This window comes from Podarcis bocagei, assembly GCF_964188305.1.
Source record: "Podarcis bocagei genome assembly, chromosome: 3".
In the NCBI taxonomy this organism is placed as follows: domain Eukaryota; kingdom Metazoa; phylum Chordata; class Lepidosauria; order Squamata; family Lacertidae; genus Podarcis; species Podarcis bocagei.
Window position 1 is genome coordinate 22,923,664 of NC_138127.1, and position 15,020 is coordinate 22,938,683.

Consider the following 15,020-nt stretch of genomic DNA (forward strand, 5'->3'; position numbering starts at 1 on the left):
TCTATTGCCATTTCTATTCTTGGCAAAGGTCTGTCCATCTGTTGAGGTTCTTCTGTTTGCAATAATGTCTTCCTCTGATTTTATGGTTTCTTCGGAAGTCGTCCTAACTCAGTTAAAATGTTCTGCTTGCTAAAGGTGGTGGAAGGGAAACAAATAATAGTGATGGTATTCTTCCCTGATCATTCTTCACATATACAGTGCACTTCTCTTACACTGAATGTGTTGGTCGAGCTTCACATGAAAGGTCTTGCAGTAGAAGGAGTGTGGATTTGGAGTCTACCAAAGTCACAATCCCACACAGGCAAAATGTGTGGCTACTCCTGGGTTAGACTAGTAATGTATGAGTGTAATGGACAAACAGGGAGATGATGCAGAGAAGTGGATTGGGCTGTATTTGCTGCTACAGCTTGCACATTCTCACTGCACAACTTTCCCTTCAGATCCTAAGCTGGGGGTAAAAGTTTCTTTCACTGACTGTGTGTGAGCCTAATGTCCTTGCTTATTGCAACTCTAGCCCATTATGTTGATTTAACTTAGCATATATGGTATAATTGGAGTGCACTGTTGTACCTTACTGCATTTCTGGTTATCTTCCAATTGTCTTAAAATTGCTTAAGTCCTTGTTTTTGTCTTAACAAAATACAACCAGAAATGGTTGGAACTGTTTGATCTACAAGCCAAAGGAAGGATAAGTGATACTTAATTTCTCTGCAAGTCTTGGATGACACTATACGAGATTCTTTATGCACAGTGCTTTATTTAGAAGATGCAAATTTTAGACAGTATATGTAAATAAGACTCTGCATCTTCTCACATGTGATGCATTTTTTAAACTAAATCTAAAATTAGACATATATTTGAGTGTGATTTTTTTTTTACATGTCTTCCAACAGCCCCTCTCCCCCCGGCAGGTGGCTGCTTACCAGGCTCTGGGAAGGTTTCACAAGGGCCCTAGAAAGATGCTGTCTTGCTTACTGGGCTTTGGAAAGGAAGTGTGAGGGTTCTGGGAGCATCCCAGGACCTCCCACAACCTTCCCAGAGCCCAATAAACAAGGAAAACCAGCTGGATGCATGGGTTATGGGGAAATAAATAAATGGAGAGTAGAGAACAGTGGGTTTTCCCCACTCTTTATTTATTTATTCCTGCCCCCATAAGCGGTTGCGCTCATGTATGTAAAGTGAGCATAAGTTGCAGACCCACTGCTTATATACACATACACCCCTTGCCATATCAAGAACTGCTTTTGAAAGCCACATTAATTTCAAAAGTGGTTTACCTTATGGTATGGTTGCTGCTGTAACCCCAAGTGATCATCGGTAACCGATACAGTGGTGCCTCGCAAGACGAAATTAATCCGTTCCGCGAGTCTCTTCGTCTAGCGGTTTTTTCGTCTTGCGAAGCAACCCTATTAGCGGTTTAGCGGCTATTAAAGGCTTAGCGGCTATTAAAGGATTAGCGGATTAGCGGCTAAAAGGCTATTAGCAGCTTAGAAAAAAGGGGGGAAGCGGAAAAAAATCGGAACACTTGCAAGACGTTTTCGTCTTGCAAAGCAAGCCCATAGGGAAAATCGTCTTGCGAAGCAGCTCAAAAACGGAAAACGGTTTTCCGTCTTGCGAGGCATTCGTCTTGCGGGGCACCACTGTATCACTTACATAGGTTTTTAGATTCCAGCCAGTGTTTTCCGTTTGTTCACCTGCCAAATTATACTTGCAAACTTTCTACATTTCTTATCAGAATCCGCCTTCTAGATTCTAGGAGGTACACTGGCACATACCTCCAGTTGCAGCAGACACCTTAAAAGAATATGTTGGGTTATGGCTTAAAATGATGCTGTGTGTTCTTCGCCCATGTGTCTCTAATTCACCTTGCATTTCTATTCTGAATTTTGTTTTCTCCTCTGCCCCTCTCTGACATTTTTCTTTCTTTCTTCCCCCTTTTTTTTAGCTTTCCTCGTCCTGTCAAAAATACTTGGCTAAACAGAAATGCACCCGCACAGAACAGGGATTCTGTGATTCCTTCTCTTGAAAGTGTTGTTTTTGGCAGCAATTACACCAAACAATTATCAGCTGATGTAAGATTGTAATCGTTGTTTTTATTTATTTTTTTAATTGCTGAAAGAAATGATAAATATTTAACAACATTATTTTTAACACACAAAGCATTTGTATCTCAGTGCAGTTGCACAAAATGTGTTAGTCAGGAATTGGGAATTTTAGAACATTTCTTGAAGTGTTGACTACTTTTCAGTGATACTGCATAATAGAGATGGTTTTACAGTTTTCTTGTTTTCTTAAATACACTGAGGTTTTTCCTTTAAGTATTTACTCAAAAGTCCTATTGAAAAAGTAGTATGGTACAGGATTGCAGCTTTCATCCCTGAATGTCCTGCATGTGCATGGAAATGTCATTAGTTTTCTTATTCTCTGTCCAATAACAGTTCCTCATAGCTGCTGCTCTGGAGGTGAAAATGCCCCAGTCTTAGGGGAGTTTCTTGTAGACGGGCATGGAGGGCTACCACCAGAAGTGGGGAGCTAAATACTGTGTTTAGACACACCTTTTTGTGACCTGTCCTTACCTTAATCTTTAAATGTAATTTTGCTGTAACTGTTAGTGCTGAATTGATAACTTTACAAATCTATTTTTAGGGCTGCAGTTTTATAATAGCAGAGACTTTCTTGAATCATGCTTACAATCTCCACCGTACACTTTGTGCCAGTTTGCTGATTGCATTCAAAGGATTACATAGCTATTTCACCACTTTATCAAAAGAGCTGCCTTCCTGTCTGAAATTAGATGCAGGTATGTGAAATAAATACTTTATTTGCTTCTATATGTATCAGCAAGCACTTTTTATAGTACTAGATGTCTGCAGCATATCTGGTATTAGTTCAGCAGATAGTATAAACATGAACTCTGTTTTCTGCCCTCAGATTTAATATATTGCACAGGTTGTCTTTTATTTTGTTCTTCTTGACTTAAGATTTGCCCTGTTTCTTTTACCTTTAAGAACAAATTACCTAAAGTGCAATGTGCTATAATAAAGGTTAAAACAGTTGTGTTGAATGGTAGATCTATATCTGTACTTAGTGGTCTGGTTTACACATAACACTAAGCCGTGGTTTGTCTGAACATCTGAACTTTGCCCTGCAGACTAACCATTGTTTTCTAGGAACAAACTGTTATGTAAAGCCATGGTTTCTTGTTGGTTTGCAAACTGTGGTTTGTTTTAACTATGGTTTGGAGTTATGTAAAAATGCAGCAGCCTTTCTTAACTATGGTTTATTTTGATATTCCACCCCAGTTGCTTGTCAGGCTGCAGAAGCACAAGGCAAAAGCAGCTGGAAAAAAACTTACGTTTTGGAGAAACAATTCATTGTTTGTTGCCTTATCTCTTGAGATGGCTCATGGTTTTCTGAAAAAAATCATGATTAAAACAAACCATGGCTTAGCATTATGTGTAAACACAACCATTATCTATACTTAATATTAGCTATGCTCACTTATAAAGTACTGTGCTATCGATACTGGTTTGAGACCACAAGGGTGAATCTTTAGTTAAGAATTACAAGACAAAAAGGAAAAAACATGCTGGCTGTTCTGTACATATTTATCAAAAATTATGAGCGGTGGAAGTTGAGGCTTTAATACAAACTAAAAGTGGAATTGAACATTGGGCTATGATGAATGTTCTGTCTGTGCAAGCATTACGGCTTGCCCGATGGAAGAATGCCCCCTCTCTTCCCACCATATACTGTTCTGAGGGTTCTCCCAAGTCCCCCACCCTGACCACTGTTGGTGGATTCAGGAGGAAGAGAGGGGTGTAAGCCCTGTTGAGCAAGTGGAAGTCCTTACTCAGGGCTCTGCCAAAGATTCATAAATTTAAAAAGAAGTATGGTTTTTTTGATACATTGGTTTAAGTCTAAATACTCCCCAACTAAAGTATTTATTGACTAGACCAGTGTTTCTCAAGCTATCTGATATGGTGGACTGGCATCTCCCCCCCTTCCTCCTGCAAGTGTCAGGGACTGGTACCATATTTGGTACCTGATGCATCCCACCCAACCAGGGCTGTGATGGAGTTACTAGGACCAATGGCCAAACAGGTCTGTGGATCCGCATTTTGGGTAGCACTGGAATAGATATGACATATGAGAAGCCCAATTTATTTTTGCAGTTTCTTAACACAATAGCTTGTACAACTGTCATTTTGAAAATGGGTTTTGAGAGGACTTGAGGTAGGCCAAGAAGAACATTGCTCCAAAGTTAACAGCTAAACTTTGACCATAAAACATTATTGTATTGCACAAGAATTCCTTCCCCTTTCTCTGCTTGTAGCCATCCCCTACCCTTACCAAACAAGACAAATAGGCTCCACTTTAAACTTTGAGAGGATGAAAAAGTGTCTTGTGGTTCAGTTTGAAAAAAGAGAAACTCATAGGTATGCTTATAATATTACTTGCTGCACAGACACATCCAGTATGAGCTCAAATACCTTTGGCTTTAATTAAAATAATCAAAAGTTTAGTCATTCTTTATCAATACGCTGAAACCTACAAAGTTACGTTGCATATTATAGTCCATGGGAATTTAATTCCATCATCAAAAGGACATACAGATGCTTCTAAGCCTTATCACCTGATTGAACATACAGCTTCACCCAAGGAATTGATTAAAATAATAATGCAAAATTTAAAAAGACTTTGACTCGAGGGGTGACAAAAGAAATTACAAGATTTTATTGATTATTATATTCTCCACTATTCTTTTAATACATCGTCCCTGTTTACACCTGTGCAAACTCTGCAGACTGGCCTAATTTCAGTCCAGCTGCTCTAGTGCTGCTGCACATCTCAGAATGCAGTGTTTAGTATGCAAACCAGGATGCCACTTTCTGTGGGGTAATGACTCCTGTTATTCATGTGATACCATATTGGTCTCTTGCTAGTTGCATAGTAAGCCAGTTTTCTGCACCTCTTGCACAATAGTGGTTTACATGCCCTGTTTGTGCTTGTGAATTGTATCTATATTAGGATTTAGTCTATATTAGACTAAAAAGTGTTTTTCACCAGCAGCAGATATACTAAAAACTATTCAAACAAAGCTTCTCTGTAAGAATTTAATCAAGCCCACATGTTGCATTAGCAAATTACTCAACTGTTTTGAAAAAAGGAACTTCAAAGTAGAAAGGGAGTAGCTTTCAATGTATGCTTCTATTGCTGACAGTTTCTGTTTTTAATACTCTATTTGTGAATTTCTGGAATTTTTTAATTGAATATTTTAATTTGGCCTATGTATTTTACCAAAGTGTTTAATGCCTTAGTTACATGCGCTAATACTACTAATATGATTCTAAGCAAATATGTTTTTAAAACTATGAAATTGCATCCAGTAATGTTGCATCTGTGTAAGTCTGAATGAAGTCATTGGGGCATACTCACATGCAACTGCACAGCATTGTAGTCACTAATAATAATCTTATGAATGACTTTTGCAAGATGATCTAACTATTGTATTTATTAGTTATAAGCTATATAGAATCTTCTCTTGGAAAAAATAACTTTCAAAATAATGAGATTCAAATGGGATTCTTGGAAAAAATAATCCTGAAATTCTGAAATCCTATTTAAATTTCAGGAAAAAACCTTGCTTTTCTTTTCTTTTGACTTGCCTTATATTCTCTGTCTTTCCTTTTGCCTTCCGTTTACTTATTTGATGTACATTTTTATTTCAAAATTGACTTTTTAAATAATTTTTAAATAAAATATGCCTCACACATAACAGAAATTGTTAGCATTTGGGCAATCATGATTTAACAAACAAAAAGCCAAACAGGTGATAAGAATCCAATAAATTCATAATGTACATCATCCAGAACTCCTTATCTAGAACTTTCCTAAAGTCTCTTCTTTAATTTTTCTTATTTAATTGCACTAATTACTAGGTGAGTGATAAAACTTTCTTACTAACTTTAAGGATAATAATAATAAAACACAGATGGAAAAAGGAGTGTAGTAACTAGTCATGTGTACAATCCTTATAACTAGCCAAGCCCAGCATGCAGGTCCTTTATGAACGCCTCCTCAGAAGAAAATATCTACGAATCCAGGGAGACGCCTATATAGGTATGTTGTTTTATTAAGCGGCTTAACCAATTAGGATTTGTTATAATAAAACATCATAGCTTTTTGTTTGTAAATAATTCCTTATAATTCATGTTTAAACAGGATCAAAGAACCTAAAGATGCCATCCACACCTTGTGTAAAAGGACTCTTAACTTTAATCAAATTAAGGTTGTGTACAGTTCTATCTGGCCTTTGAAGTGCTGATGAAATGAGCTCATTTTACTGGTAGTTTAGTTAGCTTCTTGTTAATAAACCAAAAATGATTGCATAGTGTGATATAGTCAGTTGTGTAGTAACATAATAGCATAGATTTAAGTTCTAGAGCTAATATTTAATACCTGGTTTCTGTTTTGGAAGAAAAATATATTGGGCCTCATATTCTCACTCCCCCTATCTCTTAGGTAGCCTTTGATGAAAGCTTGTATTTTGCTACCATCTTTATAATTGAACATCATCATGCCTATAAACGCCTTAATTAGCTAGAAGATGTGGTAGCTGCTGCTGATTAGTTAAATCACAAAAAGAAACATATTTTTAGAATTATTTATAGTGGTTTGACAGCCTGTGAATATAGTTGTGTTTTAGAGTAATATCTCTCTTCATAGGAGTAGAGGGAGGCCCGTGTAGGGCAGGTGTAGCCAGGCTTTGGAGGGCTAAACTGGCCAGGGAACCCCACCAGGAACCGACTGCTTTTTTAGTTTGAGTTTATAACTTTATTCCAAAAGGACTCCTGCCCCAGGCCTCAGACAAGCTCTGCAGGGGCCTGAGCAGAGGGATTGTCATGGGGTCTAACAGAATATTCTGTTTGTGTTGGCCTTTAGCCAGAATGAGAGCCTAGTGTGTGTTCTATTCCCTCTGCCCCCAGTCCTCCCTCTCAATCTAGCAGTGGTCAGGTGTTTAAATGAGTTCAGACCAAATTCTTGGCCAGACCTGAATGAGCAAATGGAAAGCAAACTGCCTGACCAATGGAAAGCAAACAGAGCAACCTTTCTGGGTAGTGGCTGATGCAATGTGTGAACATAATTTACAAGGACAATGGAGGGCTGTATTGGACCTTAGTGGCAATCCCTCTGCATGGAGCTCCACTCATGCAAACCCAGTTGGCGCCCATGGTGTCTTCTTTGTTTAAATAATAATAATCAAAAGATTCTGCACAAAGGAACTACCACCAGATGAATTCTATAGCTATGTGGATCGGTAATTTTTTAATTATTATTTTTTTGTTATGATGGGAACTGATCTACCCCAGGAGTATCATGTTTTTATTGTATATTTTTTTGAAGAAAATTTTTTTTAGCTGGAGGGTGAAAGCACTTGCCCACATACTTTGATGTAAAGGTATGTCAGGTATAAACATGGAGTGGCACTAATTGTTTTCTTTATTAACTGAATTTGTATGCCTGGATTTGGAAATGTAAATATATGTGCATTTTTTCATTTAGATAAACTACAGAATTCTTTCATCGGTTATATGTACATGGGATGATATTTTAGAAAATATTAAGATTTATTACAAAATTTATACAAATATTTAAAAGCCATGTGTTGTTTTTAAATGAATCAATGTCATGTTAATAGTATACAGAAGGACCACATTCTTCATGAACAGGGTTGTGGGGCTTGGATGGTAGTGTTGGGTGGGACCAAAGGCAAAAACTGGTGGAACAGCAGATATAGCTCTTATCTTTGTTTGGAAGGCTAAATTTCTGCCAAGCAAAAGTCAGAGATACCTACATACGCACACAAACACACACTTCTATCCTCCATGCAGGTAAGCAAAAGGCATTGACATTGTTCAAGTCAAGCAAAGGCAGTTGAGAATGGCATGGTGCAGCACTGGTGAGGAGTGTGACTTACAGAAAGTTCCAAGGGCCAAACAGAGAGATTTGGCCCCCAGACCTAAGGTTCCCCACTTCTGGCCTAAAGGAATGTGTGTGTGCACATAGAAGGGAGTGTACTTGTGGAAAGCATAACATCCTTCATGGAAAACCACACATTTGTTTAAGAATATTTAAATTCTGTCTTACTAGTTGAAAACCACCCATAAAGGGAAAAAAAACTTTTAATTGCTAAGGAGACTTTGATATGAAATGGTGGTTAGCATTCTAGAAGAAAAATGGTGCAATTGGGTTTGATCTAATGGTTCCATTTTGACTGAAGAAGTTTTCCAGTGGAGGGTGGGAGCTTTGGATCCATCCCACTGGGCAAATGCAAGCTCCTAGTTACACCTAAGTTGCTCATTGTATAATAATAATAATTATTATTTATGAAGTTTGTATACCACCCTAGGCCCACACATCTCAGGCCAGAAGAGCTAAATGTGGCACTTAGGGAAACTGTAGTGTGTGTTAACATTCCGCAGTCCAGACTAGAATCTCACATCAGTCTCATAATGAGAAACTGAGGCCTTTCTCCAGGTTCCCCCTCTAAGGTGGGTGGTAACAAGGGAGAGGGTCTTTAGTTGTGGGTCCATATTTATGGAATGCTCTTCCCAGCAAATGTTCCTTTGTTAACATCTTTTTGACACCAGGTAAGGGCTTGCCTTTTTCACAGGCTTTTGATATTGACCCATGTGAAACTTTAATTGAAATTATTTTCAGAATATAAGTGTTACTTATTAAACACTTGTATCCAAAATAGTTCTAACTAACAGTTACTTTAGTTAAGATTTATTTTTCAGGAGTTTATTTCTACGTGGAAAAATACTCAGGAAAGAATACTCAGATAGGGAAAGTGGAACAAAAATGACACAATCTATATTGCAATACAAAAATTGAATGAAAAGCTAAGCTGTCTTTTTTTTTAACTCTCCAAGAAAAGAGTAACATTTGACTAGACAGATACGTTTCTCAAAGGATGGTCAGTGTTGTTTGTTCAGTTTTTAAAAATAAATTGACTGGGATAACTTTGGGCCAGAAGAGGAGTGGTGATTTATAGCTATAGTAAATTAATTTTTAAATAAATATACTTAATGCTGTAACTAATCTGCAAAGCTCCTTTTTCATATTTAATTTAACACAGACCACGTTCTTTATTTCATGCCTTTTCATTAATTTAGGAAAAAACCTAGGAAATTCATGTTGACTGTGTACACAGACACTCTGCTATTATTGTGATTATCTATACTGCACTTAAAATCAGTATTATTATTATTATTATTATTATTATTATTATTATAAAAATCAGCTTAAATGTAATGTTTTGAATCCTGACTTGCCCTATTGGAAATGGAAGGGACTGATTCAGCAGAAACTCATGTGAGCAGAAGTGGGAGAAGCTGTTTTCACTAATTCCCACTACTTTCCACACTGTTTGAGACGGTTCCCTAACCTTCTTTGTTCAAGAAGGTTAGGGGACCTTCTCAAACAGTGTGGAAGATTAGTGGGAATTGGTGAAAATTGTTGGTAGGAAGGAAAAATCAATGTCTCCTCCTTCCCTCCCCCTAGTGGGAGTGTCATGAAAATTGCTCTTCTTTTAGGAACGTACGATCCAATCCAAAGTATAATAATAATGCCTCCACTTGACCTATCCTATACATCCTAATCACCCATCCCAATATTTCAGTATATTTAAATGTAAACCCTTTTTTATTTCAAATGCAATATCTAAATTTTCCAGATCACCCAGTAAAGGTAGCTGTCTTGACTCAAAAGGAAAAATACAAAAATCAAGGAACTTTTATTGGGTCACCCAAAATGGTACAAAATAGTAAACAACCTTTGGTGTTCTACAGAACTCTTCATCACGTTAGATGTTTAAAAAAAGAGGTGCATGGAGGAAAAAGGGAGGGAAGTTTGGCTGGATTGTTGCTTGGTTCCCTTTCCATCCTTAGATGAAACACCCAGGTTCCTTCTTAGGTGGAGAACAGGCTTAAAGAAACTAGGTAGTCCTTTACATTAATAGGGATATAGATTTATATCAGCTGGTGTGTGAGATAAAAAAGATGGTCAACAGAACAATAGATTTACCAAGCTGTTTGAGGGAATGTTTCCTCAGAGAATAAAGCCTTATATTCAGATACATAAAATCCTCTTCCTCTAGTTTTTGTATGTTTGAATTTGGTGTTTTCCATTTCACACAAAAGGTTTAGCAGTACAGTGGTACCTTGGGTTACATACGCTTCAGGTTACATACGCTTCAGGTTACAAACTCCGCTAACCCAGAAATAGTACCTCAGGTTAAGAACTTTGCTCCAGGATGAGAACAGAAATCGTGAAGCAGCGGCCGCAGGAGGCCCCGTTAGCTAAAGTGGTGCTTCAGGTTAAGAACAGTTTCAGGTTAAGAACGGACCTCCGGAACAAATTAAGTACGTAACCAGAGGTACCACTGTATTGGGCATTAAGAAAAAATCCCAAAATCCATATCATGGCCATACCTTTATTGTTATAAAACTGGCTGCTTTATTTTCAGAGATGGGGACTCTGCTGTTAGTATTTTTCCTTCCAAGGAAGCTGCAGTGCAACATGATACCTGCATGGCATCTAAAAAGGACCTCATCTGAACGTCTGCTTCCTCTCACACGCCACCTTAATATTCTTAACAGATGTACTTGAATGGATTGAATACCAACCAGGAAACAATATCTTTCTTTCCCTTTTGCCTTGCATTTTTTTACCATTTAACCTGATGAAGGATTCTATAAAACTCAAAATCTTGCATTCTGTATTCTATTTTGTGACTTTTGGGTAGGCCTGATAGAGTTATTGCCCTAATATGGATTATTGGAATTCTTTCAAGTTTGCTTTCTCCAGCAATGTTTTTATGGTAAATTGGAACTGGTCTAAATTTTGTTTGTGCGTTCAGTTTCATTGTGTTGCTTTTTGGAAGTCTTTCTAAAATATACAATCAAAAGAGGTGCAAGTGTACATTCATGTACCTTATGCTATGGTCTGGTAACATTTAAAATAGTGTTTGAATAAATGTCGTTATGAGAACTCGCTTGCAAAACCAGAAGGATTTTGTTCTTAGCTGAACTCTCAGTTGAGAAATTTACTGGATATCACATTGACTATAGTATTTAAGGAACTTCAAGACAACCAAAAAGCTTTGTTTTAAAAATTGAACAGATTTGAATGGGGTCTCCCTCTGCAATTTATAAAATGTAGCTTAAAATTTAGGAATATTCATTTTCCATACACTCTAATCTTTTCAGAGAATATAGATGTAGAAGCACGCCTGTCAGAACTCTGTGAAGAAATAAAGGTATTTTTTCTCTGATCCATGTAAATCTTAAATCACAGCTTGCTTGCTTGCTTGCTTGCTTGCTTGCTTGCTTGCTTGCTTGCTTTCATTTCAGGGTTTTTCCAGATGTTAGATACTGTTTTAAATAGCTAACTGTGGTTCTAAAGAATTAATTTTTATTTGCATTATTTCATAGATATGTGGATATGAGTACTCTGGTAGACATACTTTGCCTAATGAGCTTTTGACAGAGCATTTTTACAAAGGCTCCTATGCAAGCTCGGCAGTCATGGGATAAGAAAAGAGGTCTTCTTACAAACTGAACTAGTTAAAAAGGCTAAGAGTAGGAACAAGTAGTTCTTATGGTGGAAGGAAATAACCACTGGTCTCACCTAAGGATTTGTTTGGGGCTTATAGTACTGTATGTTAGAAATATAAATACTGTAATTCATAAATGATATGGAAGTATGAGGAGTGAGACATGACACCAAATTCTGTAGGATAGTGAAAAATCCAAATTGCTACCAAATGCCGTGTGAGTAAGCCAGTATAAACTGATGCACTCTGGGGCAAAAGCTACCTTATATACGTATATGTACAGTGATAAGATTGAACCTGTGGTGGCTATCCAGGAGACCATGGGGTGGATTGTAAACAACTCAATGCAGAAATCAATAGCAGCTGTGGAAAAGGCAAATCACATTCTAAGGATTATAAAGAAAATAACTGAAAATAAAAGGGCCAGTATAAACACATTTATATACCAGAGGCTTTGAAGTTCTAAAGTTTGAATACAGACTGTAGTGCCATTTTTAAGCTTAAGGTTGATTACCAATTATTAAACAGTAAATGCCGTTACTCAAAGGAAGGCAAATGGATAGATGACTTTGAATCCCTTTCCATTTTTAAAAACTTAAAATGCTTTTAATCTTTAAAGATACTTTTAAGAAGAAGAAATTTTTTTATGACTTTCTCAAAGTACTAGAGTTTCTACTTCTAAGAATACAAGCTTGTTTGTTTTCTCTGTGGGTGCAGAAAATGGAGAATCCTGATGAACTGGCAGAACTTATAAACATGCATCTTGCACAGCTCTGTTCACTTCTGATGGCTTTATGGGGACAATTTCTTGAGGCCGTTAACTTCCAAGAGGATATCACTGCATTGCTGGCACGAGAGCATCATACAATGCGTGTATGTATTCATTCTGTCGTGATACAACTTTTAAGCACAGGAATGTGTCATCCACAAAACTAATTTCTAAAACAATGTGGCAGGTTTAGCTCTTAAAACTAGGGGTCTTTCTGTCCAAAAGACAGCTATAGTATGTGAGATGGAGGGCCGCTGTGCTGCCCTCCCAGCTGTGCTGCTGCTGCTTGCTGGGGCAGGCATCCAGTGCTTGACTCAACACCTCCCTACTGTGGCCTTTCATGGCAACCAGCTGTGCCATCAGTACTGGGAGGGTGGTGCAGCAGTGGTGCCCCACCTCATGCACCAAACAACCCTGAAGGTTATAAGAGTGCAGCCCAGTACATGTCTACTCTGAAGTAAGTCCCACTGAGTTCAGTGAAGCAATAAGTAATTCCCGGGAAGGCAACATTCACGTAGGAAGGAGCGACACCACTGGTCCTAAGAATGTGAGTCTTTCATATTCGTAGGTAATAGGTAAACCCTTCATATTTGTATTACCAGAGTGACATGGGAAGAAAGCGCAGGGAGGCACTTGCATGCTGCTTCCAGTAAACGCGAACTGGCTCACATTTGTAGTACCCAGACAACACTTTCAAGGGTATTATAGGGATGTCTCACTAATTGCTGTGGAAAACTGATCTCCTTGGCTTGGAGGACATCCTATTGAGGAAGTAGGAAGCAATCCTTTGGAAAAGAATTGGGTAATGAATGGGATATCCATTAAGTGTGTGGAAGGGCCATCTGAGCATTAGAGACCTAGATACATGAGTTTGTGATAGGTATGACATGTCTGCAACCTTATTCTTCAATATTAGTCCTCTAAATGGGCTGTTAGAATGGGCATAGTGTACACCAATGACACGAGAAAACATAGCTGAACATTCATGGAAGCCAAATTCATATTAGTAGGTGGAAAGATTGTGTCATTCAGTTGGACAAGTCTGATAACCTTTTGAGTTATTGAAACACTTTGAATCTTCTCCATTTACTTGTTTCTACATGGGCATCTGAAAAAAGGAGACATAACCTGAAACAATCTGGTGCGTGTATGCAACCGCAATGTAATTCTGCTTAACTTACTCAATGTTTTCTATAAAAAAACCACCAGATTGCAACATATTTCTCATTGAAATATGCAACCACTTAAATGGATTAAAAATGAGTTATTATTTTGAAAGGTTTGCTGCAATACTTGACCCAGCTTAATTTGCTATTTCATGCCAATGTTTTTTGTGAATGTGCGTGTTTTAAAGTTTACTGAACATGCACTTTTACTGTGACTTAATAGTATAGATGTGTTATGTGTGTGTGGTTTTTTATAAGAAAAGAGAGTGATGAAAGTTTTATTTCAGTGTGAACCTTTCGTTTTATTACTTTGAAACATTTTAGGTACGTAGGTTTTCTGAAGCTTTTTTTTGCCTTGAACATCCAAGGGAAGCAGCGCTTGCATACCAAGAGCTACAGTAAGTACCTTTAAATTGAAAATATTAAGCCATAGCTCACTAAGCTTATTTTGTTACAAAATTAATTAAAACTTCATGTAGGATATAGTGGGTTGTAATCAACAAGCTTTCACTCATAGTAGACCCACTGAAATTAATGCAACCAAGTTGACCATTAATGTCAGTGCATGTGCTGTTGAGTAAAAGCTAGTTGACTACAACCCACAATATCCTACATTAAGTTTGTTTCAGTTGAGGTTTCTGTGAACAGAGCAGGTAATTTTTTACCAGTTCATTCTTTTTCCTGTAGCCCCCCTACTCCCCCAAAAAATCCTATTCCAAAGGGTTGTGGGACCTCCAGAATAGTGTAGCAGGTAGTATGCTGGGCTGCAGGTGAAAGGAGGAATTGGCAAAAATCTTCTTAGCCCCCCCCCCCTTTCATTGAGAGAAATCTTTGCTGGATCAGAGAAGCCTCTATAAATGGAAGGATAGCATTTAGATTGGGAGAAAAGCAAATAACTATTAACCTGCAGTGGAAGAAGAGATCCTCAGATGTGTTGAGCCTCTTATCAGCTTCCCAGGCCATGGATGTACATAACAGAAATCACATGCCTGCTGGTGAGACAGAGTCTCCCTTCCCTAGTTCCAATCCTACCCAGATCCTATTGACAGGGCATTGGCAGAGCTGTACCAATTTTAGGATTTGGCAACCCTGTTCTGTTTCCTTTCCTTTTTGTCTGTCTCTGGCTGGAATGGATATTTTTTTTAAGAAAAAAGAAAAAAATCGGTAGGAAGAGAGTGAGATCAGAAGCATCTAGAAGGTTGCTCCTGCAATGTTTCCCAGCAGGAACAGAGAGTCCAGCCTTGCACTCTTCATTGACTCACTGGAGAATTTATTGGAGACACGTTGGAGTGACTTCAGCAGGAGGAAGTCCTTAACCTGGGCTTGGTTAGTGGAGCAAACACTGCCTGTGGCAGTGGCACTGTCTCTTTGTCAGCACTTGGCCCAGCTTCTGGGCAAGGCCCTGAGTTTAGTGGGAGAGATCCCATCAACTGGGCCATCGCAGGATCTGGCAAGGACGTCT

The 15,020-nt window shown here is 38.0% G+C and overlaps 1 protein-coding gene across 3 annotated transcripts in view; it reads left to right on the plus strand.

Annotated features, from left to right (window-relative positions):
* The window catches only part of FAM135A (family with sequence similarity 135 member A), a 52,319-nt gene that overhangs the window by 21,388 nt on the left and 15,911 nt on the right, over window positions 1–15,020 (plus strand). For 2 of the 3 annotated variants that reach the window (XM_081186907.1, XM_081186908.1), the window contains exons 8-13: window positions 1,946–2,072; window positions 2,647–2,800; window positions 6,046–6,123; window positions 11,277–11,326; window positions 12,341–12,496; window positions 13,883–13,956. In XM_081186907.1, the coding sequence (XP_081043033.1) occupies window positions 1,946–2,072; window positions 2,647–2,800; window positions 6,046–6,123; window positions 11,277–11,326; window positions 12,341–12,496; window positions 13,883–13,956 (639 nt within the window). The remainder of the gene's footprint in view (window positions 1–1,945; window positions 2,073–2,646; window positions 2,801–6,045; window positions 6,124–11,276; window positions 11,327–12,340; window positions 12,497–13,882; window positions 13,957–15,020) is intronic. The other variant, XM_081186909.1, reaches the window with a different exon arrangement.